Source organism: Drosophila willistoni (assembly GCF_018902025.1).
Source record: "Drosophila willistoni isolate 14030-0811.24 chromosome XR unlocalized genomic scaffold, UCI_dwil_1.1 Seg144, whole genome shotgun sequence".
NCBI classification, from domain to species: Eukaryota; Metazoa; Arthropoda; class Insecta; order Diptera; family Drosophilidae; genus Drosophila; species Drosophila willistoni.
This window is the reverse complement of record NW_025814057.1, coordinates 5,635,814-5,661,828: the sequence shown is the minus strand read 5'-3', so window position 1 is coordinate 5,661,828 and position 26,015 is coordinate 5,635,814. Positions and strand designations below refer to the sequence as shown.

The 26,015-nt window shown below is 36.4% G+C and overlaps 5 protein-coding genes across 6 annotated transcripts; 1 reads left to right on the top strand and 4 right to left on the bottom strand.

Annotated features, from left to right (window-relative positions):
- Positions 1–3,413: 3,413 nt before the first annotated feature.
- LOC6639575 (CLIP-associating protein) lies at positions 3,414–12,336 on the bottom strand. 2 transcript variants are annotated; one of them, XM_002062102.4, is made up of 2 exons: positions 12,063–12,336; positions 3,414–9,046 (listed from the first exon to the last, which is right to left on the bottom strand). In XM_002062102.4, exon 2 carries the CDS (start codon positions 8,869–8,871, stop codon positions 4,240–4,242), a length of 4,632 nt encoding a protein of 1,543 aa, XP_002062138.1. In that variant the 5' UTR covers positions 8,872–9,046; positions 12,063–12,336; the 3' UTR covers positions 3,414–4,239. The 2 variants fall into 2 exon arrangements, with proteins under 2 accessions (XP_002062138.1, XP_046868142.1); XM_047012186.1 differs by lacking the exon at positions 12,063–12,336 and adding an exon at positions 9,328–9,381.
- Positions 12,337–13,353: 1,017 nt separating this feature from the next.
- Positions 13,354–15,207, bottom strand: LOC6639611 (asparagine synthetase B [glutamine-hydrolyzing]). Its single transcript, XM_002062103.4, has one exon. It carries the CDS (start codon positions 15,127–15,129, stop codon positions 13,447–13,449), a length of 1,683 nt encoding a protein of 560 aa, XP_002062139.1. The 5' UTR covers positions 15,130–15,207; the 3' UTR covers positions 13,354–13,446.
- A 1,724-nt stretch (positions 15,208–16,931) lies between these two features.
- Positions 16,932–19,227, bottom strand: LOC6639612 (acetyl-coenzyme A transporter 1). Its single transcript, XM_002062104.4, has 3 exons — positions 18,967–19,227; positions 17,477–18,890; positions 16,932–17,410 (listed from the first exon to the last, which is right to left on the bottom strand). Exons 2-3 carry the CDS (start codon positions 18,887–18,889, stop codon positions 17,219–17,221), a joined length of 1,605 nt encoding a protein of 534 aa, XP_002062140.1. The 5' UTR covers position 18,890; positions 18,967–19,227; the 3' UTR covers positions 16,932–17,218.
- Positions 19,228–19,916: 689 nt separating this feature from the next.
- On the bottom strand, positions 19,917–21,530 carry LOC6639613 (cold shock domain-containing protein CG9705). The gene is made up of 4 exons (XM_002062105.4): positions 21,430–21,530; positions 21,046–21,346; positions 20,832–20,954; positions 19,917–20,640 (listed from the first exon to the last, which is right to left on the bottom strand). The coding sequence occupies exons 2-4, from the start codon at positions 21,177–21,179 to the stop codon at positions 20,466–20,468; spliced, it is 432 nt and encodes a 143-aa protein (XP_002062141.1). The 5' UTR covers positions 21,180–21,346; positions 21,430–21,530; the 3' UTR covers positions 19,917–20,465.
- Positions 21,531–21,720: 190 nt separating this feature from the next.
- On the top strand, positions 21,721–26,015 carry LOC6639614 (akirin). Its single transcript, XM_002062106.4, has 4 exons — positions 21,721–22,066; positions 23,575–23,901; positions 23,975–24,337; positions 25,298–26,015. Exons 2-4 carry the CDS (start codon positions 23,667–23,669, stop codon positions 25,306–25,308), a joined length of 609 nt encoding a protein of 202 aa, XP_002062142.3. The 5' UTR covers positions 21,721–22,066; positions 23,575–23,666; the 3' UTR covers positions 25,309–26,015.

Here is a 26,015-nt window from a genome sequence, read left to right as displayed (position 1 = left end):
ATAAGAAACCATATACTAAATATATATATATATGTATACATACAAACTAGTTATGTATTTAGAGTTGTTGTTGTCATTTCAAAACAAAACCAAAAACAAGAAAAAACAAAATATAAGAAAATTCTCTGTGTGTGCCTTTTTCGGTCAACAAAATGCAACAAAAAAAAAAAAAACAAAAACAAATGATTTACCAACACAACAAAAACAAAACACAAAGCCAAAATATTGTTAGAAATGCAAGTTGCATGTAAATTGAAAAAAACAAAAACCATAATGTTTATTAATTAAGTAGTTGAATGTAATTTTTAAAACAAAAAAACATAACACAAATTCTCCCACTGTACATAGAGTTAAATGCATTTCATCTAATTTAAGTCTAAGGAGAACATTTGAACAACAAACAAACAAACAAACATAAATCGTACTATATACACATTTATTGTGTGGTTGAAATTGTAAACGTTTTTTCTCTCTCTTCTTGACGGAATCTATATACAAATTACACCTATATATACATATATATTACAATATATATATATAGGTATATATACATATGTTTACACTAACGAGTTTATAGCCCAAGCAAAAAGAAAACAACAACTGAATGATATAGAGATCGGTACAAGATCGATCATTTCCTATTATATGTATATACTTTTGCAGTTCAATTGGATTTTCTATATAATACACAGTGGTCTGTACAATCCCAAAAGCTATAGAAAAAGCGAATCGACTTAATTGATTTTAATTAGGCAATCTTATCTTAAAAACTAGAATATTATACTGGGACACATTTAAAGGAGGAGTAGTAATTGTTTTATAATTCAAAAATCGTTTCAAAAGTGGTAGCACTTCTAAGACTTCAGGATTTACTTATTGCCCCACAATAAGCCATAAGAGAGAGAGTTTTTCATATTTTAAACGTTTCAGAAGAGACTATTCAGTTTTAAGATGTGGTTTTGCTTAAATCTTTTACACTGGATTTATTTATTTCTGAAAATTATGAATTACACTAAGTTGAAACCCTTTGAAACCCAAGATCTCTGAGTCTGATAATTTTCCTCCCAACAAAATAAAGAGCTAGATCCACAACTATAACCAACTTTTACTAAAAATTAAATTACTCTTCTGAAAAGCAAACGATACTTCTTCTCCTCACGGACCTCATGTCGTATGAGCGATTTAATTACAATGAAATATGAATAATGTACGCATTAACTGATTTTGAGAATGTAAATATATACCAAAAATCAATTTTTTTGCATGCTTAGAAATATTCAAAATTATTCCTCAAAAAAAAATTCTGTTTTGCTACATTAAATCGATAAACATGGAATACGAAAATATAAGAATATCAATGAATATTCTTGAGATTCAAAAGTTCAAGAGGTTGTACACGATCTAGTTTTTATGGTGGACAAAAGAAGAGAGATTCTGGATAACCCAGTGGCCTGAAAGAAGAGAAAACTTTTCCTTCCCAAAAACAATAAACTTAACAAATTTTAATATCCGCCCAAACAACAATCTAGATTCGCCACTGTCAAAAAAATATAGTAATTTCATTTTAAACTGATTAAACTAGCCAAATAGTAAACTAATCCAAGCTAATATGAGTTGAATTCAAACTTCAATGAAAAGTCCAATCTCTGCAAGGGCATATACAAATGAAAGCCAAGTAATATAGAAAATGTGCCATTATTAAAAAAAAAAATGTTTATATAGGTTTTTATTTGTTTCATATCAAGTGTAAATTACTTTCAACCAATCACATTTTCTATTCTATATATATATTTATATATATCCAAAAAACAAACAAATTTTACTTGTAAAAATGAAGTTAGATTCTAAAAAAAAAAAAAAACAACAACACCAAGAAAGCAAAACAAAAATGAACCACCGCACTTGAAATCTTATTTAAATGTGTTTTTGTTTTCTGTTTTTTGTTTCTAATCCCATTTTGTACTTTTTTTTCTATAATAGAATTTTTAAATTTAGATTTTAGTTTTTTTATGTTTAAGTGCCTTAATTTATATATGTATATGTATATGGTTTTTAAGTTTCTTTAAAATTCCAAACAATTTTTGAAACGTCTTTTTCCTTGTAGTAAAAAGGAAGAAAATCTAAAAACAAAAACACTAAAACCAAAATGGAAAAACACAATCCCAAGAGTTCAGGTTTCAAAAGAAATAAAAAAAAAAAAAACAACAAAAACAAAAAGTGGGCCCAAAATGCAAAATAAAAATAATGATGTAATACACACACATACACACAACTTACACACACACACATCGAGAGCATTAATTCAAAAAAAAAAAAAAAGAAAAGCGCAAGAAAATCTAGTTGAATAGCGTTTAATTCTTAGTTAAATAACTTAGTTAAAATTTAAGAGAAAATCACATTGAGTACATCCCCACTTTTACCTTTCTCCCCTGCGCCACTCCTCTCTCCCACACTGATGATGTTTCACTCTATCAAACAATTTTCTAACTAATATGCGAGGGTTGAACGAAAAAGTTGCCATATATGAACTCAAGACTTTCATTTCAGTCATTTCTTTTAAAAGATAATGCCTGATTCTTACAAGTCCATGCTTTAATTGATCGATTACTTAAGAAATTCCAACACTTTTCTTTAAGAGCATAAAACGAAATTTCCATTAGAGCCCAGCTCAAATTCCAAGAAAACCAAAAAAAAATATTTGCACTTGAAGGAAGTAAACTAAAATAAAAATTTTATAAAATTTCTTGACACGATTAATTCATATTTGATAAGGCCCTAAACTTTTAATTTGACCCTCGCAAGTAAGAAAATCTCTTGATATATATATATATATATATATATATATATATAAAATCGATGTAAATACAAAAACCCCTCCCAAACAACAACAAAAAAAACTTTGACAATTTTAACAAAATAAAACGAAAACCACAAAAGAATCTTAGCAAAAAAAAGAAAACAAAAATAATAATAAAAAACAAAAGTTGATAAAAAAAAAAAACAATGCCTTGTTTTGATCTTGGTTTTTTGTTTTTTTTTTTAAATATGTATATATATATTTTTCGGGTTTTGTTTAACTGTTGATTTTTATTCATTTTGTTGTTTGTTTTGTTTTTCTTTTTTTTTTTTTTAATTAATTTATAAATATTACATATAACCTAGAAATTGTTTTTTGTTTTGTTGTGGTTTGTTTGTTTTTTTTTTTTTTAAATTAATTACAAAAATAGATCAGTTGTAAGTAAAAATTAGAATTTAGTTGAGCGGCGAAAAGGTAGATAATAGCGAGTGGAGAGGAAGGGGTGTTTAGGGGTTGGGGGAAGGGGGGCGTACAACAAAAAGGGGCACAAAGAAAGCAAAAGAGTTAAAGTTAAATTTTAAGCTTAAATAGAGAAAAAAAATATACAAAAAAAAAACATACACACACAATAATTGAGTCAGCGAAATTATTTGTTTAACAAAAGGAGTTAGAGAGTGAGGCCGAGATAGAAAGAGAGATAGGGAGATGGATAATCAGTTGACTTCTTAGATTAATATTTAAATAATGTTTTAAACCGTTTTAAAGGTGTCCAAAAGCAAAGCAATTAGTGCAAAAAGTCAAACGAAAGAAAAAGTGGGGGAAAAATTGAAGTTGTGTCTAATAATTTCTCTCTCTCTCTTTCTGTCTGTCTGTCTCTCTTTATCTCGTCATAATCTATATGCATATTACAATCAGTTACAATTTTGTTATAAATAATTTCTTTACGTTTTTGTTGTTCTTCTTAGTTCTTATTTTCTTGCTTAGCTGGCGTGAGGGTGGGGGTAGTGGAGGCCGGAAGGGTGGGGGGGGAGGGTGAGGGTTCTAAGAGTAGGTCGAGAGTCGGGTTAAGGTTGGAAGTTTAAACAAATACACAATCATTTCTTCTTTCTCTTTTTGTCAGTTTCTTTTCGTTCGCTTTTGTTTCTTTTTTTCCCCCGTTTTAGATGACTATATAATTAGTTAATTGTATTAAATATATTTTTTGTTTCTTTTTATATATATATATATAGCATTAAATGTCTGTATTATTTTCCTTCTTATTTTTGTTATTTGTTATATATTTTTTTGTTTTTCTTGTTTTTCTTTCTTCTTGTTGTTTGTTGGTTTTTTTTTTTTGCCTACTTTCGTCCTAAGCTAACGCCTGACAATGGATCACGTTCACGTTCACGATCGCCGATGGTGTCTTTGTATGAATAATGGCGTCCCGGTGATATGCCCCTTAATCATGATGATGAGGCTGCTGAGGAATTCTTGGTTGATGATCCGCCGCCGCCGCCGCCACCTGATGAATTCTGCTTTTGCTTCTCAATGTAAACATTAAGCAAACGAACTTTGCTTGGATTCAATACGGATAGCTTCGGTTTAACCTTCTCCTCGCCGAGAACGATGTACAGTTTGACTATACAAAAGACGGCCGCTTTGCGTACCATTGACTGTTGATCGTCGGCCGATCGGGCCAAATTCGGGAATACCATATCCAAATGGGCATCTGTTATATCAGCTCCATGATGTTCGGTGACCTCCAATAGCAATTTGATGGCGCATAGATTAGCCGGAAATTGGCCAGTGGCAATGACAGGATTCACAATATTAATGGATAAATCTAAAGGCAATGCTGGCGCAATGCGCGGTATCATATTATCGATTTCGCGTAATGCCTCTTTACTATGCTGATAGCATTGAATGATTTTCAATAGGATTAATTCCAAGAAATTCATCCACTGATGACGCATCTTATCGCTGCGCATTATTTTGCTCAGGACATTTAGACCGGCTATGACGACATCGGTATCATCTGCCTCCAGGATATTGAGTAGCATGCGCATTATTGATTTGAAATTATTATTTGGCAATTCACAATTTCCTCCACGTATGCATATGGCCAAATTGGATAGGGTTGAGCATATTTGATCGACTGGTTGATCTTTGGTTAATCTCACCGCCTGACGAATGACAACACTTTCGGGCACATCGTTGGGTAATATTAATTCACCATTATCGCTAATAATCAGCGATATCAAGAGTTTACCCTCACCGGATGCTGATCCAGAGCCGCCGGAGCCGGTTTGATGTGGTGGCGGTGATTTATTACGATCCAAATTATCTAAACGCATTGTCGCCGATTCTGGTGTATTCGACTGTGTGGTATTTGCCGAAGATTGGGTCTTTGAATTCGATGAGAGAGATGCACACGAATCCTGTTGCTGCATCTGTTGATGATGAGAAGAAGGATGCTGTTGTTGTTGATGATCATTGTTATATTGCAAATGATGGCCATTGCCAAAGCCATTTGGTGCCAACGAATGATATTGTTGACCAAAACAGGAACGTATTTCCTCGGATGTTTTTTGTATATTATGCTGAACGACTTCCAATTCGGATGAGAAGAGCATTTCTTGTTCAACCGATGATTGACGTGAGCGTGGACTAGTTGTAGTTGTTGTTGTTGTTGTTGTGGCTCCTCCTCCTCCTACCCCTCCGATTGTTGCTGACGTATTCAATTGAAGCGAACTAAACGGCCCAACCGATGGACTCTGCAACGGCTTGGGACTGCTGCTACTCAATGGCGATGATGTGGGTGAATTATTACCCGAATTACCCGTACTCTGACGACGCATATGATTTTGTATGCACAATCGTGCCGAATCCTGATAGCCCTTGGGTAAATTGGCCAAAAGTTTTGTCATTTGTGGGGTATTCAGATTATACAATGCCACCAAACAGCTACGTGCCTGTGAACGTAATTCAATTGATTTTTGATCGGATGATAATTGAGCCAATTTCAAGACAGTACGCTCGCAGGCTTGTTGATTTTGTTCATTCGGAAAATCACTTGATTTACAATACGTATTGGCCAAATCGGTTAGGAATTTCAATATAGCTATTCTTGTCTTTGGATTGGGCGTTTGCGTTGAATCGGAAATGATGCGGAAGAGCTCTTTCAATTGCAATTGCGTGGGAAAATATTCATGGACCACTTGCAATGTTTTCCAGATTTTGCTATGCATTGAATTTAATATATCGGTGCCCAATTTATTGAATAATCGCGTCAGCAATATAAATAGCCAATCGTGTAAATCCTGCGAATGATTCAATATCAATTCGGTGACAGTATCCAATAATAATGAATAGACTTTTGTGTGTATATCCATAAACATTTTACGAAACATATCCAAAACGCATTGCAACTGGGGTTGGGTCAATTCTTTGCCATCGGCCAGATATTGGGTTAAACTGATCAGGCCATCCTTACGCTCTGACCAATGATTGGAAGCGCAATACTGAATAATCGTTTCAATGTCATCGAATGGCGCCCTCTGGGTACTCCAATCGAGGCGAGTGCGTGAGCCGCTTAATGAATAATTGGAATTATTGCCACGCGTATAGCTGGAGTCAAACGAACGTTCAGAGCACACAGAACTTGCCTCTGAATCAATATCATCGGACTCATCACGTCCCAAGAGTTTCCGACCCATGCGAACGCCACCCGAACGCATATAATCGCCGGAAACATAATCATTCTGACCACCGCCGTCATCTGTACCCAGGATATTTTCAGCTTCACGGGATTGGGCCAACAGACGAGCCGCTGCCAAGGGTCGTTGTGGATTATTACGTTCGGGTGTTCGCCTCGATCCAGAGCCAACGGAATATAAACTACGTTTCATCAGATTACCACCACCCGCTAATCTAGTGGGACTTGTCTCTCGGGAACTTGCTGTACTCCGTGGTATGCCCGATGCCTTTTTGGGTATGGCTCCAGTTGCTCCACTACCTCCTCCACCACCACCACGATAATAGGCTCCAACATAATGATCTCTTAGCTTAGTGCTTGGCGATGTGGATCTAGAACCCGGCTGAGATTGACTAACACCACTTCGCCCTCGAGTTCGTGGCGTCACCGAGCCCGGTGTTGTTGCGGGCGTTGATCCACTCTGTGAATTTAATCTTGGCCTTGGTAATGAGCCATTATGGGCTGCTGCTTGCAACGAGTTCATGGCTGCCAGTGGTTTCTTTTGCTGTTGCCTGGTATAGAGTGTGTATTGAGCTCGAGCCTTGGCTCTTTGAGCTGCAGCCGTATCTACAGCTGAAATTGATCTCATATTGGGTGTGGCCTTTTGTAAACTGGAGCCGATTGGACGTCCCAAACGACTGGCGGTGCGACGTGTCTCTGGTGCTGGAATGACACTGACACCACCACCACCACCGCCACCGCCGCCATCTCTTTCCTTTTCCAATGCCCTCTGGGCAGCGATATCTAGGGAACCATATATCTGATCAGCCAATTCTGGGAAATGTCGTCGAAATATCCAATAGGCACATCTCGAATGTCTTCGGGCATCACAATCAGCATCGCTTAATGATTTCTTCAATGTGTCTCTCAGGACAGTCGAATGCCTTTCCAGTGCCTTCGTTTGCCATTCCTCAAAGAGCAAGACCATCAATTCACATAACGTGGAACGTATATCCTTCGATTTTGATTGTTGCAGCGTATCCGTATAGATTTTCAATAGTTTCGGTGAATGCGTATACTTGATAATATACTTGAGAGCCAATGTCGATGCCGATGCTATAACCTTGGCACTATTCTGTATTAAATTAATCAATTGCTCTAATATACTCCAACAGAAGGCATCCAGTTTTTGTCTCAACACCTTGGTCATGTAGGCAATTGTGATACACGCTTCACGTATAACCTGGGATCGTAGCTCCTCTTTGAGGATATCCAAGAAACTCAGCGATAACTCCTTCAATTGTACGACCACAAATTGTGTTTGCGTTTGATGATAATTGAGAATGAGTAGAGCACGAATTTTCTTTAGTGCCTCGACACGTTTCTCCCAATCGGCATTCTTATCGCTTATAACAATTAAAATTTGCTTATATATATCATCCATATCCTTAGCATGAAAAATGGTCAATTGTGGTACTAATTCAAAACTGGCTTCAAATATTTCCATAGTCACTGCTCCAGCATCACCGCTAATATCCGTAATACTTGGCTTTGATCTCAATGTGGCTGTTGCTGAATTTAATTGCCTTTTCACTATCCTTGTTGGCCTTGTCTCTCGCACGCCAATATTATCGGCCTCATCTAAACCATTTCCATTGCCATTGCCATTGCCATTACCATTTTTCACAGCCGATGGTAGTAGAAGACCCTCGATTTTGGCCTGATCAAATTTCTGTTCGAGTAGAGCTAATTTCGAATTTGGCATATCGTCCATACGTCTGAGATCTGGCCTCAAGCGATCACCGACATGTTTATAGATCTCAACTAGCGTCTGTATGGCCGCCTCACGAACATTCACTGTGGGATCACCGAGCAGGGAACATACCGGGGGTATATACGTTCGTACGCTCAGCTGCTGGGTGCCATATTCATTCAGTGCATTAACAATTGTCTGCAGGAACTCTTCCCGTACCTTTGAATTCTTATGCTTAAAGCAACTTGTGGCCAATTTATCGATTAGTACTTGAGGTGTTAGCACTTTGTGCTCCATTAGATCCCGCAATAGCAATTGAGCCTTCTCCCTCACTGTATCCCGATTATCACCCAATCGATCGATCACATGGGGCAAAACTGTCGCTGTATATGCATTGAAATCTGTACCCAAACGTTTTATCAACTCTGAGAAGGCTTCTAGTGATTTTTGTGCTATCTTGAAATGACTACCAGTTAGCCAGGGCATAAGGCCATCAATAAGGAAGCCCATATCGGTGCATTGTATCGAATTGGTATCATCACTTAAAAATGTAACCAAATCCTCAGCCAATTGGACTTTAACTCGCATATCCGCTTTGGGCATCTGTTGAATGAAGCCATCCAAATCGTTTGGTTTCCTGTAGGCCATCTTATTATCCAAATTTCTCTATAAGTGTGTTAGATGTAACGTGATGTGTTTTCTGCTGTTTTATTTTCTTGCTGGTTGAGTAGCAGGGGTGGGCGTGGCCCGCCCTATTTAGGCAGCTCTTAGTTTCGGTTATCTCGCTCTATTAAAAAATATATCCAAAGATTTCACGCAGCAACTAAAAAGAAAGACAATGAAAAATATTAATCAATGAAATGTAATGAATGATTTAGCTTATTTTTAGCTTAATTCTACGGAAAGGACACTCAAACGAAGGCAAATGACATTTTACTGCATCCTGCTGCAGTGGTCATAAAATTCCTCCAAGACTCTTCACTCTCTTCACCCTCTTTACTCTTGGTTGAGGGAAATCAAGCCAAGAGCCGAATAATTGATTAGATGAAACGAGCAAAAGTAATTGGAAATCCTTTAGAACGTGACTTGGAATAGTTATCGTACCCTATAGAGGTCCGTTTGCATTCTATAAACCTTTCTTTTTTTATTAGCCACGATATGAGTTAGTTTATAAAATTTTGCATTGTTCAATTTGGATTTGTTTTGTGTGTGATGTTTTTTTTTTCTGTCTTTTTATAAAATATTTTGTTTTTACGGAAAAAATTTCGTTTACATCATTTAAAAATTTTGAGGTTTATAATTTTCAGTTGCAAAGAACTTAATATGAAATATAAAGCAAAAGTCAACGAGTGTGTGTTGGAGTGAAATAATACTGAAAACACGGATCATTGAACATTCTATGTAAACCACCCGCCCGACAGAGACAGCTGGTGATCAATTATACAGCTCATTTCGTTGGAAGAAGCGTTTAGTGACCAACTAAAATAATAGAATATCCACTTACTTTCAGTGGCGGATCTCAGACTGTAAAATGGGGAGTACTGCCCTTTGGCAGTCCAAGAAAATAAACAAGCCTTAAAGCAATGATACAATAGACAGTGTTTATGTTATGGCATACTTTAAGGGGTAAAGCTCCCACTATTTCACAACTCTAGATTAACTTTATACATTTTTAAATTTAAAAATTTTTAGAATTAAAATATGAGAACGGAAAACCTAACGTAACCGATAACCGTTATTTCCTGTGCTTATCATTGTATTGTATATACTTTTGGCCTAATCGGTATTATCCACGGCATCTAGTATATAGCAGCAAAGTGTTTGTTCTGCGCGCGCGCATACAAAAAATAAAAAGAAACACAAAACAAAATTACATCAACAAACAAAAAGAAATAAACTCCTAAAGTGGGCAACAATTTTTGCATGGAGAATGAAGTCACAGAATGTGTAGAAATGTAGGTGAATAGCTATGCGGGTGGGTATGGGCATGTCTCTCTCTCTCGCTATGTGTAAAGTGGAGAGAGAGAGAGAGTGGAAGTGAATGTGGGAGTGAGACTGAGGGGGTTTGTAGTGAAGATACAGATGAAGAAGTAGAAAAGGAGATTAGTCGGAGGAGTGGAAGTGTTTTTATGTTAGCGGGAAGGGAAGAAGGTGTGTGTATTATATGCACATACAAATATGAATCATCTCATGAACGTCGGCGCGCCTGAGAGCGTGACGAAGCCATCCGTTTTTAGTGGGTGGGTGGGCCGCCAGGAAACTAGCTTTGGCTCAGCTCAGAACAGAAGAGACAACGTGCGCGCTTGTCTATTCTTGTTTTTTTTTTTTTTTTTTTTTTTGGCCGACAGCGCTGCCAAAGTCAACGTCAAGCCGTCTATGGTAGATGAAATTGTTAGACAGACACCAAAAGAGAGACAGAGAGAGAGAGGACAGAAATGAGATAATACATATATAGCAACAACGACAAAAACAACAACAACAATTATCATTATTATTACTAAGCAACAACAGCGACTTGTTGAGAGAGAGCGAGCGAGAGACAGACCACCAAAGTGACAAAGAGAGGGCGAGAGAGAGAGCAAGGGAGTTAATGAAACGAAGAGCGATAGAGAGAGAGCGATATAAATTAGCATTGCATACGCAATTTTCTATTTATATACAAAAAACATCAACAAAACTTCAAATCAATGCCAACAGTGTTGGAAAGTCAAGAGAAGAGAAGCAGGGTAACCGGGGTCTAGGAGGGGGAAGGTTAGCACCTGCTTTCGTAACTAAATTTTTGTCCGAACCTTGGGGCTACGTTTAATTTTATATCTGTAGTCGATAAGATATGAAGGAAAATAAAGCTTGATGCTGATTACAATTTAACGGTATAGCTTAAGAACAGCTGCGACTGATGATGTGTTTTAATACATATATATATATATATATATGTATGTATACATTTTTTTTGGTTAATTAAACAACATACACAGACACATACACACGCATAGAGGCGAACATTTCAAATTTTTTAGTTGCCGGCTATGTGCTGCTCTGCAGCCGCTGCCGACAGCGACGACGACGTCATTCGCTGGCTAAATGTCACATGCGTTAGAGTGACAGAACAACAAAGAGTGAGAGAGATAGAGCAAAATATAACGGAAACAGTTTAGCCAAATTGTTAGCAAAAGATCTTTATTTAAAACAATCGTTTTGCATACATATAAATATATATATATATGTATATATGCTTGTATATGTATGTCTGAGATACGCACTCGTACACACATACACGCATACCAATTTGATTTGCAAATATCTTGACGTTGGCTGCGCTGTTGCCAGTTTGTCTTCTTCTTGTTCGTCGCTGCTGCTGTTTCTTGTCGCTCTCTTTCTCTCTGCAATATTGTTTTGGGTTGGGCTTACGCTGCTGTCACTTTTTGGTCTTAAACATTGGCCTTAAAAATTGATTTTTCAGTTACCGTTTGGACAAACAATTTGCTATGCTCACAAATACACATATTAAATAAACTAAATTTATTTTCAACCACAGCCAATTGAACAATTTGCCCTCTTTATTACTCGACATGGGAGAGTGCCACAGGGAGAGAGTGAGATAGAGAGAAAGAGAATGAGAGCGACAGATCACAGTATTGCTCTTCTTATTGTCATTGTTGTTGCTTGTTTGCTGTTTGTTATGAAGGAAAAGAGGAAGCGGGGGGCGGTGAAGGGCGCCTAGTTAAAGTTTCACTTTGTCATTTGTTGCAGCAGCAGTAAAAAAAAAACAAAAAAAAAACATTAAACACACTCTGGCACACACACACACAAAAACACGGAATTCCATCGTCTTCACTCACTTCTCTTTCGGTGAACTTTTTTCTCAGTGGAGTAGGTGACGCGCTGGGTCGGTCAATAGGCGAGGAGGCGGAGGCAAATAGCAGCACAACTTTCTTTGCTCTTTTAATTTTTATTGAGAGACTGAGAGTTCGCTGAGCTCAAACAAACCTCACATCTTGCTACGCGTGTTCTTCAGTTGCATTGGGTAGTGTAAATTTATTTAATGATTTTTAAAAACTTTTTGCTTAATATTAACAAACGATTTCTGCCCGTTCCGTTGCGAAAAATAAAGCCAGTGTGGCTGTATTAGCTTTGCTTAAAAATACCAAGTGAAACCCGTATATATTGATATGACGAAAATACTAGAAAATACCACATATCTACATTGCAATTTGGTATTTTTTATTTACATGTAATTATCTACATTGCTCAGTATTCTACATATACCACTTCAAAAGCCTAGAGCTGGGCAATTTAGTTTGACTGAAATTCAAATTCACATGGGCGTAGACAGGTTGTCATTAAGGGGGAGACTTACGAGACCAAGGGGGAGACGGTATCCGGTTATTATTAATTTTTCATGTTATACTTTAGTGCTGTGGCAAATTTACAAGAAGTCTTACCACCATTTAACTTTTTTTTTTGTATAAAAACTTGTAATATAAAAAAGTGTACTTTGTACCTTTAATTCTGACAATTTCGATAAGGATTGATTGTTTTTATTATCAATAAACGTAGTTGTCATGAATAATGAAAAGATTTCCTTTTTTTTACTATGTATCGTTTGTTTGTCTAAATATTCCAGGAATGTAAATACTTATCTAGAATGATCGTGAATAACGGTTAAACATACATTACGTGGACATATTCCATGCTATTACTCACTTATCTACTATCTAAAATGAATATTATATTAACAGAGTTCCCCGTTTTCTTTAACAAACATACATATGTATGTAGATATGGCCAATTTGCATTCAATAACAATAATATACGAAAACAAAACTGATAAGGTTAAAGATCATAATCAGAGATACTTAGTTCCAGATGGTTCATCAAGATAACCAATTGTGATTGATGGAACACATATTGACTTCAATTTACGTTCCATCAATGGGTAATAATAGTCGTATCTTTGATTGAATTAATTGCATTTCCAGACAGACGAGACACACACACGCGCCAATCAAACAGCTGGCTAAAGGGAGAGAGTCGGGAAAAGGGAAGAGCAGATAAGCAAATAGAATTGCAGTTTTATATGTAAATATTTAAATGAAATTGAAAACGCGCCAATAATTAAGACTACAAATATATATTTCTTCTTTAATATATGTAGGAATTTGCATACACACACATGAATGTGAATATAGAATATAGAGACTTATTGTTATTTTGCTAAGCAAGTCAGTCTTTATTGATTTGATGGACAGCCTGAGCCCTGCCTGAGGGATCCTCTGGACAGCCCCAATCGAGACGAGGCACCCATTTGACCACAGTCTTGGCAGGAGATTCGCCTGGAAACTGATGCTCAAAGATTTCGCGATAATAGTAGGCTTCCTTCGTTGTTGGGGTATTGTAGGGAAACTTTTGGGCTGCTTGTGCGAACTCTTCATCGGTGACATGATCGGTGGCCACTTGGCGTATGGTATCGATCCATTCATAGCCAACGCCATCAGAAAACTGCTCCTTTTGACGCCATAGAACATCCGATGGTAGATAGTCGTCGGCAAAAGCGGCACGTAGCACATATTTCTCCAATTGTTTGTTTGGCAAAGTTTTACTACCGCAGAATTCATTTAGTTTGCCGGGTATCTTATCCTCGGGTCTTATGGACATAACCTCATTGACAAAAGCCGTGTCCAGGAATGGTACACGCAATTCGATACCCTTGGCCATGGCCACCTTATTGGCCCGCAGACAATCGGAGTTATGTAGTTGATGGACACGTTTTACCAACTCCCAATGGAATTCCTCTTTAGAGGGAGCTTTGTGGAAATAGAGATAACCACCAAATATCTCATCGGCTCCTTCACCAGATAGAATCATCTTAATGCCCGTACTTTTGATATAACGTGCAAGGAACAACATGGGTAAACTACAGCGAACAGTTGTTACATCATACGTCTCCAAGTGATACACAATATCCCGAATGCCATCCAAAGCCTCTTCGATTTCAAATATCAATTCCTTATGATCGCTGTCAATAGATTTGGCAACTTTGCGAGCAGCCTCAAAATCGGGAGCACCACGTAGACCCACACTGAATGTCTTTAGGCGATATGTGGGATCAGACTCTCGCATTATTTTGGTTGCTATCGAGGCAATCAAACTGGAATCAACGCCACCAGAGAGTAAAGCACCCAAATGGACATCGCAGTGAAGATGAGTTCTCACTGCCGATTCCAATTGAGAGCGCAATGCAGTTAAATCACATTTTCTTGTGGGTATTTCATGTTGCCATGGTTGATCAAAGTATTTCCAGGTCTTTAATTCCTGTACAGGACCGTATTGTGCTTTGCCCGGTGGAAATGATTCAACACTCTTACAACATTCCACAAGGCATTTCATTTCGGATGCAACCCAAAGATTACCCTGTAAATCACGACCAGTGTACATGGGTATAATGCCAAACGGATCCCGGGCAATCAGAATATCCTGTGTTCGCTTATCATAGAGAGCAAAAGCAAACATTCCAGTTATATGTTTCAACAAATCAATACCATATTCCTGATACAACTCGAGAATGATGTGGCAATCGCTTTTCGGTTTATATGGTCGACGTTTGGCTATTTCTGCAGACAATTCCAAATAGTTGTAGATCTCTCCATTGGCCACCAGAACAATGTTGCCATCGTCGGACACAAAGGGCTGATCGCCATCTTTTACGCCCACAATACGAAGGCGTTCGTGTACCATGGCCACGCCATCTTCTGCAATGATTTTAACGCCGGTCGAATCGGGTCCACGATGCCGCTGGCGTCCACTCTGACGATAGGCCAATTCACGTAGAGTGTACTTGCTGCCCTGATGTAAACGCGTTTCAATGCATTTGCCATCGCATGAAAATATTGCAAATATTCCGCACATATTTTTCTAATTTTTTTTACTTTTTAATTTTTTATGTTTGTTCGTTTCTTCCTTTTGCTCTTTTCAGCTAACTAAGCAAATTCTTTCTGTGGATCTCAACGTTCAGTCGTCTCTATTTAAAGCTTTTCGGTATTTAAGCTTTTCACTCTCTCAACTCTCGCTTTCTCTCTCGCTCTCTTTCTTTTTTGCTACTCACTGCTGATGCAGAACATTTTATTATGTCGTCATCCTTAGAAGGGTTCCCTAACCTTACCCTGATATCCAACTAATTTGTATTAGTAAATTCATTCTTATACCAAATGATAAGATTATTGTAGTAATATCTACATAAATACATGCATATGTGACGAGGAGGCTCGGCTAAGTGGAGAACATTGGAGAGGTTTGATTACCAATTTCAAGTGTATTTCTGTACGTACATATACAGAGTTTTTAATCTGTTTAAATTTAAGATTTGAAATGCCTTTAGTAGTGTTTACTGATTAGGATAATATATAAATATATAATATGTATACAGTCAAGATACATACATATGTACGTATAGCCATTTTGACAAGGGTATAACAATTAATCTTTAAAAAGCTTTTTATATTTTAGTGGATCTTTTTTTGTTCTGCCTTACCCTGACCTACAGACACACAGACGCAACTGCACACACACACACACACACACATACACCAATTGCATTTGATGTCGCTTTTAGTTGCCATGTTTTCCGTATTGCATTTCAATTTTATCAAAATGCATTCATCTCAATTGTTCGAGTTGATTCGACTGAAATCCAAATTCACATGGGCGAATGTAGATACACTTGTTTATATTTACGGGGAATTCCCCGTAAATATTAACTGAATGAGATGTTGTTATCTATTTACATACATACATACATATGCACAAATTATCTAGCTTTCGATTTTACCTTATCTCTGCATTTTTTCCAGGTCTCTCTCTCTCTTTCTCTCTGATTAAATATAAACCAAAAATTACATCATACGAAATGATAAAATTCTCATTTCGTTCTAAGCAGTATTCATTCTCACTCAATTTGCTTTGTATGAGCACGTAAACAATACAATACTCATATATACTCACTCAGTATGAGTGTCACTTACTCACTCACTTCAATTCGAGTGTATTCATTTTATTTAGTATGTAATACATACATTTACATACATACATATGTACATACATTTTTATTTTTTTATATTTATGACAAATTTGTGAGAAGAAAAATTTGGAATAGAAAAATCTTTGTTAATATGGTTTTCAATAATCAAATTAATTAAAATACTATATAATTCTTTTTGCGGCAAGAATAAGTTTTACAGAAAAGAAAATTCTAAAGACATTCTAGATAAATATCGAAAATATATGTACATATTTGGCCCCTTCTACAATGATCGAGAAATGATAGTTAAATATTGAGACAGACACATATGTATGTACATACGTATGTAATGTATGTATGTATGCATATTTCATATAAAATTAGATGTGTAAATATGTAGGCTCTGAAACTTAATATACATATCAAACTAAATATATGTATTAACAGAGTTTCCTAAGTAAATAGTCGTACAATTCCAATTCTCGGAAATATAAATCTAAAAATAACTGCTATATCTGCTATATTGACATGCATATTTATAAGTATTTACTTTTTCTTCACTGAAAACCAATGAGATATAACAAGTAATTAGAATTCATTGAAAAAGGTTTAATCTTTATGTTGTGGACATTGAAACTATCTTTTAGTATATTGATTAATTAGATAAATTAATTAAATGTAAAGACAACAAACATTCTTTTCAACATTTGTTTCATTTTTATTTCCGATGGAATTTAAGCTATACAATAGCATTTCGTTTTATATATGTCTATAAAATTAAAACAGAAAATAAACAATATAAAGGCGGGAACATTTTTGTTAGCTACAAAATTTTAAATTTCGCTAGCCTAGAATGCAATTGGAAAAAAAAAAATTATATATGTATATAATGTGTCCTAGTTGTGGTTGTAGCTTCTGTTGTACCATGATGATGCTCAATGATCAGTTTTTAGTTTTGTTTTGGAATCAGACAATTAACTGCTACCTAGACTTATAACTTGATTGTCCAGCAGTCTTTACCACCAGCCAGGACCTGGTTGGTAGATCTTGCAAATATAATATCCATTTGCGTACTATTAGCAACCAAATAATGCCATAGATGACACAAATACAGGCCTCCAGATAATAGCCATCGAAGGAGATCTCGCATACACCTTTTGATGAGGAACATGCCTGGAAAAGTAAAACAGGGAATTGACAAATGTAACTTCAAATATATATAAGACATATCATTCATACCTGTTCTTCTGTTTTATCAAGACACTGATTATCGGTGAGGGTGGAACACTGCTTCCAGGTAAGGACATCGACTAGCCACAGGACAACAGTGTTGGGCCAATTCCCGCCCAGATTGCATAACGTGTTAAGGAATGTCATATAAGTGCCGCCAACTGCTGGATCCGAGATCTTGGCAAAGAATGCCATAGCGGCCACAAACATGGAGTAAAGAAATACTTGATAGCAGCCATAACTGGTGATAAGTAGAACATAATAATAGATGGGAACTTCACCATCTTTGGATATCATATAGGGTGTTAGATAGGCTATTATTGTGGCCACACTGGCCAGACAAATGCGGTAGGGAATGGCCTTCAAATAGACATCCATGGGACGTGGACCATTTGTATATCGTCCTACTACTAAAGGAAGTATAAGCTGCAGGGGAATAACTGGTATGGCCAATAGGGCCAACTTATCCTTGGGTACACCAGCATCAATTAATTTTAAACTAGTCACAGCATCTGAGGCAGCAAAGGTCACTTTAACGGTTAGCAGTATACCAGCCAATATCTGTACTGGACGCATGCGAACCATTTGCCATAGGATTTGATAGCTCTCTCGTATATTTAATTCGTGTTCCTCATTGTAACGTGATTCCATATGGGCATCTTCGATATCATTCTCCTTCTTAAAGATGGCCACCAATGTGGTGGCTACCATAAATGTGATGCCCCAGAACCATAGGAATCTTGGCAGTGTTATCATGCCCTCATCGCTGGGTATATCCCTTAGATAAGAATTGCAGAAGTCCTTCGATTCAAGAGCTATAAATACCACATAGCCAAGAAAATATCCAGCCGTTTGTCCAACACTATTACATGTCGAGGCATAGCCAACATTGCAGCGTTTCAGCATGGTAAGAGCCCAACCATCCACGGCAATGTCCTGGGTGGCGGCCAAAAAGTTAAGCATAAAGAATAACAATGTCAGCAAAGGCACATTCGGTTCCACTCCCTTGCCTCCGAGCCAAAGATCCACATGTTGCGAGAGCAACAACATGAAGGCACCCAATAAATATTGAACTGGCACTAGCCAGGATTTGCGGCGCCCAAATCGACGTATATACAGCGAATCCACTATGGGTGCCCATAGTAATTTTATACTAAATGGCCAATAGGCAAAGGAAAATTCAGCTTGCTGCTTATAACTGGCTCCACGATTCTGTAAAAGCATCGGAATGGCCGCTATCAGGCCAATGGGTATGCCTTGCAGTATATAGAGAAATAAAAGAATGGCTATATTTCTCCTATCACCACGTATATCGGGTTTCTCCTCTTCCCCATATCCATTGCTGTCCTTATCGATGAGTAGTTGGCCATCGCCTTCTTCGGGGCCATCGCTCACCTGCTGACGTCTACGTGTGGTTGACATGCTGCCAAGTAAACAATTTAACAAATTTGTGAAATTTCCTCTCCTCAGCTACTGCTGCTGCTGCTGCTGCTGCTCACCTGTCACAATAACAACAACAAATACATCCACGTCAGTTGAATTGATTTTGTTTTTGTAGCCGACCGCAAATGCAGATGCTACCTAACGCCTCCACTCTTTAATTTTGATTTGATCTTTTATATTTTTACAATCTATTTCATTATTACTCTCTGGTGCTCTCCAGTGTATATTTTGTTGAATAGTATTGTGCTTTAATTGAATGTAAAATTGAGCAAAATAAATGTTTTACTTTTTTGTTGACGTTCCAAAAATTTACCTACTTGAAATTTTAATGTGACCAAATTAAAATATGGAAAACGAATCCCATAGAAAAATACACTTTGCAAAAAAATTATATCAAACAGCTAATGAACTGATTAAAGATTAGATACATAAATGAATTGCAAAATAAATAAGTTTGCTAAGCTTTGTTTATGTACAAGGATTCTTTATAATTATATCAATTGGCAGTTTTGTTGAAAATAACGATAATGGCCATTAGTTATGCTCTACACATACGCATACGGATATATAATGTCTATTTATATGCATATATGTGCACACATACATATAAAATTATATTCAAGGCATAACTTTCGGTTCTGATCAAGAATATATATTCATATATCCTTATAGGAGATATAAGTTTTCTAGGTCATAAACTATTTAAATAATACTAAATAGGTTACAAAAGTTTTTTGCATAAAACCTTGTTGGTCACACTAAAAAGCCACTTGAAATTTAAACCTAACGGACAAATTCAAAAATATTGACAATAAAAGGAAATGAGTTGATAAGAAATTCAAATTTCAGTAGCTTCGCAGAAATTGTATGATTAAGTCTTGAATTGCCACAACTTCTTATGCTCTTTGTAAAGATAACACACACACACACAGAGCAAACAAATACATACAAACACACATACTTTACCGCCCACAAACACCATTAAAAATTCTTTTTGATTCGTAAATTGCGTTTCGTATTAATTTTTTATTTATAATAATAATAAAGTGAATTGGCTGAGGGTATTTACTGTTAATCTGCTTAATTTTGTTTTTTGTTTTGTTTTTGCGAACACATTTAGAATATTGTTTGATAATTAAAAGTAATTACTGATTGACTGGCTGACCAACAACTGACTAATACAGACACAGGCTCCAAGCACAATTAGATATACAAAACGCAGAGGCTTCTTTCCCCCCACCTACCCTGTGCATAACAATTTCAAATTCAATTACAGTTTCACTCGACTTTAGATAAATTCTTATTACAAATATTTAAAAAATGGGAAACTGGTTTTTTCAAGAGTCAACTTTAAGTTTCGCTCTTTCTCATGCCTTCGTTTTAAACACTACTAAAAACACAATAATATATTGAATTTGTGTTCTGTTTTCAATTGAAATTGATTGAATGAATGTTTGGAAAAAAAATCGAGTTGGAAGGCCATTTGCTTGTTTTTTGTTTTGTTTTTTTGTTGCTCTTTTAATGTGTTTTTCAATTTGCTTGTTGTTTTGCCCCTTTATTTGGCTGGCGATGATGAACCAAAAATAGGCTCCTCCCACTTATGATGAACTTCTGGCGTCAAGTTGCTTATCTGCACATGAACGGCCTGATGTTTCTCATATTTTGGTGGAATGGCGCATAAACGATATTTGACCTCATCTCCAGGCATGGGGACATATTCACCTTCAATGCTAACAAAACGAAAAAAAAACACAAAATACGATGAAATTATGAAAGAAATTGTGAAAATTTCGAGTGTAGGTGGCGGAGAAGAGGGTAGAGTGTAGGAGATTTGTAAAGGATGGCAAATGAGTGGGTGGTTTGTTGGTTAGATGGAGAAGGCAACTGTTTAGAGATGGATATGCATAATTTATAAACTTACTCGGAAACATGACAGAAAACATCCTCGCCCCCGGCCTGGGGGGTTATAAAGCCATGTCCTTTGGTGCGGCTAAAGGATTTCACCACACCAGTGACCATGGGGTTTTCCAAGGCACGAGCCGACCTACAACATAGCACACACAAAATCAATGTTAAACAATGAGAGGAGAAATAAGGTGGCAATAAGAATGGATGGATGTATGTAGGCGACTTACGTCGAGGCCGTGCGTGTGCGCCGCGTAATAATTGGACTGGGCAGCTGCAGTGAAGCATTTGGACTATGGCTATTTTGATGATGGAATACTGGCGGCTTGGCTGAAAGTTTCTCTGGTGTTTTTGGCTCGGCCATTTTTTATTTTTTGATGCTTGGCGGTGGCTGTGGCGGCTATTCCCTGCTTTTTTTGTTGTTAGATGGTAGCGGCTTTTTGCTTGCCTGTATGTGTGTGTGTTTGTGATTTATCGGTGTGTGTGGTGTGTAAATGGACAGTAGCCAAGGTTGTGTTGACGTTTCTGTGCCTTTTTCGTAAATATATTTAAGTTCAAGGACAATTCGTTTAGTTATTTCATTTTTTCATTCCGTTTCTCGAAAGTTCACTTACTTATACTTCAATTAGCTGTAAAACAAATACAATTTTGTCCGCCTTCTTCTTGGCGGCTTCTCTTTCGCTTTTGCTCTCTTTCTCTCTTGCAGACTGATGCAAGTTTTTTTGCCGCTTATTTGTGGGCACTACAAAACTTTACAACACTAAATTCGATTGACGATAACATCTGACAAAAGCGCTTAACGCTTTTGGTATTTTCATACCACTTCTTAATGTATTAAAATATACCACAAACTTAATGATTTGCTGTCAAAAAATACGGGCTTCTATATTTAAAGAACTTTGGTCTCACTATTCCCCCACTATTTTTCCGCATCGGTCGTCCATTTTTCATACGACTCCAAAGGAAAAATAAGTTTGTAAATTAAATTAAAAAAAAACATCAAAGCCTCAGCAATCGGGACGCAAAAATCAAAAATTAAAAGCTAAGAACTCATGACAGTGCATTTCAGTGGCCTTTAAAAATACTGCTCAAACCAATACTAAGCAATACTATTATAATTTAATACGATTCGATTCATATTAAAACTGAAACTGAAAAGGCTCATATCTCGTAGAATAAAATAAAAGTAAATAAAGTGAATGTGAAGTGGTGCAAAAACTGAACTGAAATACGTATATACCCAATTAATATGTAAGTGCAATAGCGTGAAAATAATCAAAAATGAAAAAAAAACTCGCGTTGTGGCTAAGATTGCTACCACTATGGCTCTCAGTGAGTGCCCTGTGTGTGCCTAATGATATGCGTTTTCGACCATTTTTAAAATTTCATGAAATCAACATCACAGTTGCTTGCCATTATTGTATATGTGCCGTGAGTTAGAGCGAGACAACCACTGTGAACACAGCACACACTAAGCTGCTGCTGTCATTCTGTTTTCTTTGAAACAATCTTTTTTTTAACATGGGTGTTTTTGTCACGTAAAACGCTATAATCGCTTAGAATTAAATGAAATGAAAAAAAGCAAAAACTCAAATGGACAATAAATTTTACGTATCATACAAAACCAACAATATAGCTAGACACATATGCATATGCACACACGTGTTGCAAATTGAATATGGTTATTAATTGATACCCAACCTCAATGCAAATCAAAAGTGCGTGCATATATGCAAGTGTAGGTGTCTTTCTCTTTCTTCTTCTCTTCTTCTTTCACTCTCTCTGTGCGTGCGTGTGTGTGTGAGTGCGTGAGTGTTTAAAAAACAGCTGGTACAGCTGCCTGCCTTTCCTTCTTATATGTATGCCGCTGCTGCTGCTGTCAAGTATTAAAGGAAGGATTTTACGATACGCATTTATGACCATTGTGTGTATGCTGCCTGCCTGGTAGTGGTGGTAGTGATGAAATGGTGTTGGTGGTGGTTGTTGCCGTTCCCTGGCATTGAGTTACAGTTTTCTTTTCTTTTCCATTAGTTCCTTGCATTGCTATGCAGCACAACTTCCCCAACTCCACTCCCTTTAATTGCGCATCGCAGCAACTTCGTTCTCTTTTTTTTTTCTTGCCCTCGCCCTTTTGTGCAGCTGCTAAAAGGCAACAGTGTTGTTGCACCAAAACTAAAAACTAGCTAAATTTTCATTACTGGAATGTCATTAACACTTGAAGTGAAGTAAAAGTCAATTTGAGCTCTTGTTCATTTTTTATTTTACTTGACTTTTAGAGAAAGATCATTTTAAAAGAATTGTTTCTTTGGCCGAATGTAAGATTATACGGTTTTGTTTGTTAACTGTTTTTGAATGAGTAATGCTTAAATGATTATTCATTAATTATCATTTTTTTGTGGGAATAATTAATAATAATAAGCTAATTGGGCATACAAAACAATTAACTTCTTTAACCCCAAAAATGAGTCACAGGAAAAACAGTCAGATTTGGCTAAAAACTAGCCGACTTGCCATCACTCAGAAGCAGGCTATAAATCGCTGCACCGTTTTCTTTTATTTGTTGTGCGTCGTACTTTTATATATGTACCTACGTATGTGTGTGTGTGTGTGTCAAGTGAATCCTGTTCTGTCTCTTTTTTTTTTTCCTGGAAACCAGTTTTCTACTCCTCGAATAGCTAACTACTAGCCCTGTGTGCGTTCCTTCTCCAGTCAGTGCATTTTTACTCATTCATTCTTTCTTTTGCCTTTGTCACTTACAGTCGTCGTCGTCGTTGTCTGCCCCATCCTCGTCGTCATTGTTGTCAAAGTTTCAAGAACTAGTTAAAGAAAAAAGAAAAAGATAATCATAGCCATGGCCTGTGCAACACTTAAACGTTCCCTGGACTGGGAATCAATGAACCAGCGGCCCACCAAACGTCGTCGTTGCAATCCTTTCGGTCAACCGGCAGGCAGCGGTTCACCCTCACGCGATCGCGATGGACCAAGCACTTCATTGGGTGTGCCCCACACACCGAGCAATCGTTTTGCCAAAGACAGCACTGAACCAAGCCCCTTCTCAGAGGTTGCTTTGGCCAAAATGTCACCAGGTAAACGAAAACATTATCATAACATCATCATTAGTGAATTGAAATTAAAATAAAAAAAATATTTATTACGCAGACAAAATGGCCGAGAATTTGTGCAATGAAATCAAAAGACTGCACAAACGCAAACAATTGCCCATCACAGGAGCCGCATTGGAACGCATGCAAGACTCGGAATCGAGCGGCTCTGAAATGGGCCCGGAGAGCCCACGCCGCCCGGACAGCCCACCGAACCTAATGCTGCGTCCCCATGGCGAGAAGGCTCTGTTCACATTTAAACAGGTGCAGCTCATATGCGAGAATATGATCAAGGAGCGTGAGAATAAACTACGCGAACGTTATGAGTCTGTGCTGACCACCAAACTGGCTGAGCAATACGATGCCTTTGTTAAATTCACATATGATCAAATCCAACGTCGCTATGAGGCAGCGCCTAGCTGTAAGTTGTCCATTACCAAACAAAAATTTACGGGTGTCTGTTGAGTCCTAGAGAGAAACATCTTAAACCATAAAAACTGAGACGCCTCATCCTAAAAAATAGTGAGAAATGAGTTAAATAAGTCTGTATTCAGAATACATATGTGTATATACTTGAACTTGAACGATTTTAGGTCTTATAATCTTTACTAAAGGTTAACAACTTTAACAACTTTATTATTATTATTTCAAATGTTTAGTTGAAAATACTAAAAAAAAGGCTGATTTACTTTCCTATTACTTTACCTTACCTTAGTGACTTTGAGATAAAACTACAAAATAGAGTAATTAAACTAGAGAAAACCCAAGTAACCAAAATATAGCAAATATATTTCTTAGAAAAATTCATTTGACCGAAGGAAAAGTAACTTAGGGTAGAAAGCATCCTATTCTCCTTGATCAGTCAAATACGTTTGCCTTCTAGATATAATGGGGTCCAAAAGAGTTTTAACCATCTTAATCCTAATTAATATACTAGCATAAATAGTATTTTGGAATCTTTTCTTTAAGAGACATCTCCTGTATATAGAGTATAGTAAAGCATAGCAGTATATTAACTTAGAACCAGTGCTGGGTCAGCTAAATAGTAGGTCAGCTTATAGGACTTGCTTTTGTTGACTTTCCTAAGGGTTATATATCTTAATTAAATACTTACTTATTTAGTTTTTTGTAAGGAAAAACAAAACTTTTCTTTTGTTTTTATATATTTCCCTTTGCACAGGGTACTAACAGATGTTTTTAAAGCAGAATAAGAGGCGTTTCAAACGTTTACAATATCTTTTTTCAAGTGTCTCTGAGTTTTTTTATCGGTTATAGAAATTTGATTTGATTTGCCAATAGAGAAACCATTAGGGGGTTTGACTTGATGTTTTTAAATGTTATATATATATTTATGGTTTTAATTGTTCTATTTATTTTACAGATTTGTCGTAAGACTTATATAAAACAAAAAACAAAACAACTGTAACAAAAAACAACTACGATCTTATGTGACGGTAGAGAAGAATACCGCAGCAGCAGCAGCAACAACAGCCCTCATTTAAACTAAACAAAACAAAGAAGAAGAAAAAAAAAAACAAAAAAAAGCAAAAAACAAAAAAAAAACAACAAACAACAAACAAACAAAAAGAAAAACAAATAACAAACAAAAGAACTACATGCATTGTGTTTATGATATATTTTGAAATAAAATCAGACAAGTTATAGTTTACAGTTAGAATAACATATTCTTATATGCATATATATAGGTATACAAATATATATATGCATATACGAAGGAGAAACAAAACAAAACACAAAAGAACCGCTTACAATCTTGTTAAACATTTACGTTTTCATACCAACAAAAATTCTAAATAAAAATGACAAATATCGAAAACATATATATATATATATCTAAATATATATATATTAAGGAAACAAAAAGATAGAGAGAGAGAGATGCAAAAACAAACTAAGTATATAGAGACACACTGCAGAACAGGGTGCCCAAACCCAAGAGAAAAAGGACATAAATCGCCTTTGGCACACATGCAAAACCGTTAAACATGAATAATATTAATGCAATTCAAATGAAACCTCAAAACAATAGCTTAGCAATACGATCACATTAAAAAAACAAACAAAAACAAAAAAAAAAA

Coding starts and splice junctions, on each gene's coding strand:
- LOC6639575 (XM_002062102.4), bottom strand. CDS start 8,871: ATGGCCTACAGGAAACCAAACGATTTGGATGGCTTCATTCAACAGATG.
- LOC6639611 (XM_002062103.4), bottom strand. CDS start 15,129: ATGTGCGGAATATTTGCAATATTTTCATGCGATGGCAAATGCATTGAA.
- LOC6639612 (XM_002062104.4), bottom strand. CDS start 18,889: ATGTCAACCACACGTAGACGTCAGCAGGTGAGCGATGGCCCCGAAGAA. Junction 17,411..17,476: donor TTGATAAAACAGAAGAACAG/GTATGAATGATA, acceptor TTACTTTTCCAG/GCATGTTCCTCATCAAAAGG.
- LOC6639613 (XM_002062105.4), bottom strand. CDS start 21,179: ATGGCCGAGCCAAAAACACCAGAGAAACTTTCAGCCAAGCCGCCAGTA. Junction 20,955..21,045: donor CGCACACGCACGGCCTCGAC/GTAAGTCGCCTA, acceptor GCTATGTTGTAG/GTCGGCTCGTGCCTTGGAAA. Junction 20,641..20,831: donor GTTTTCTGTCATGTTTCCGA/GTAAGTTTATAA, acceptor TCGTTTTGTTAG/CATTGAAGGTGAATATGTCC.
- LOC6639614 (XM_002062106.4), top strand. CDS start 23,667: ATGGCCTGTGCAACACTTAAACGTTCCCTGGACTGGGAATCAATGAAC. Junction 23,902..23,974: donor TTTGGCCAAAATGTCACCAG/GTAAACGAAAAC, acceptor TTTATTACGCAG/ACAAAATGGCCGAGAATTTG.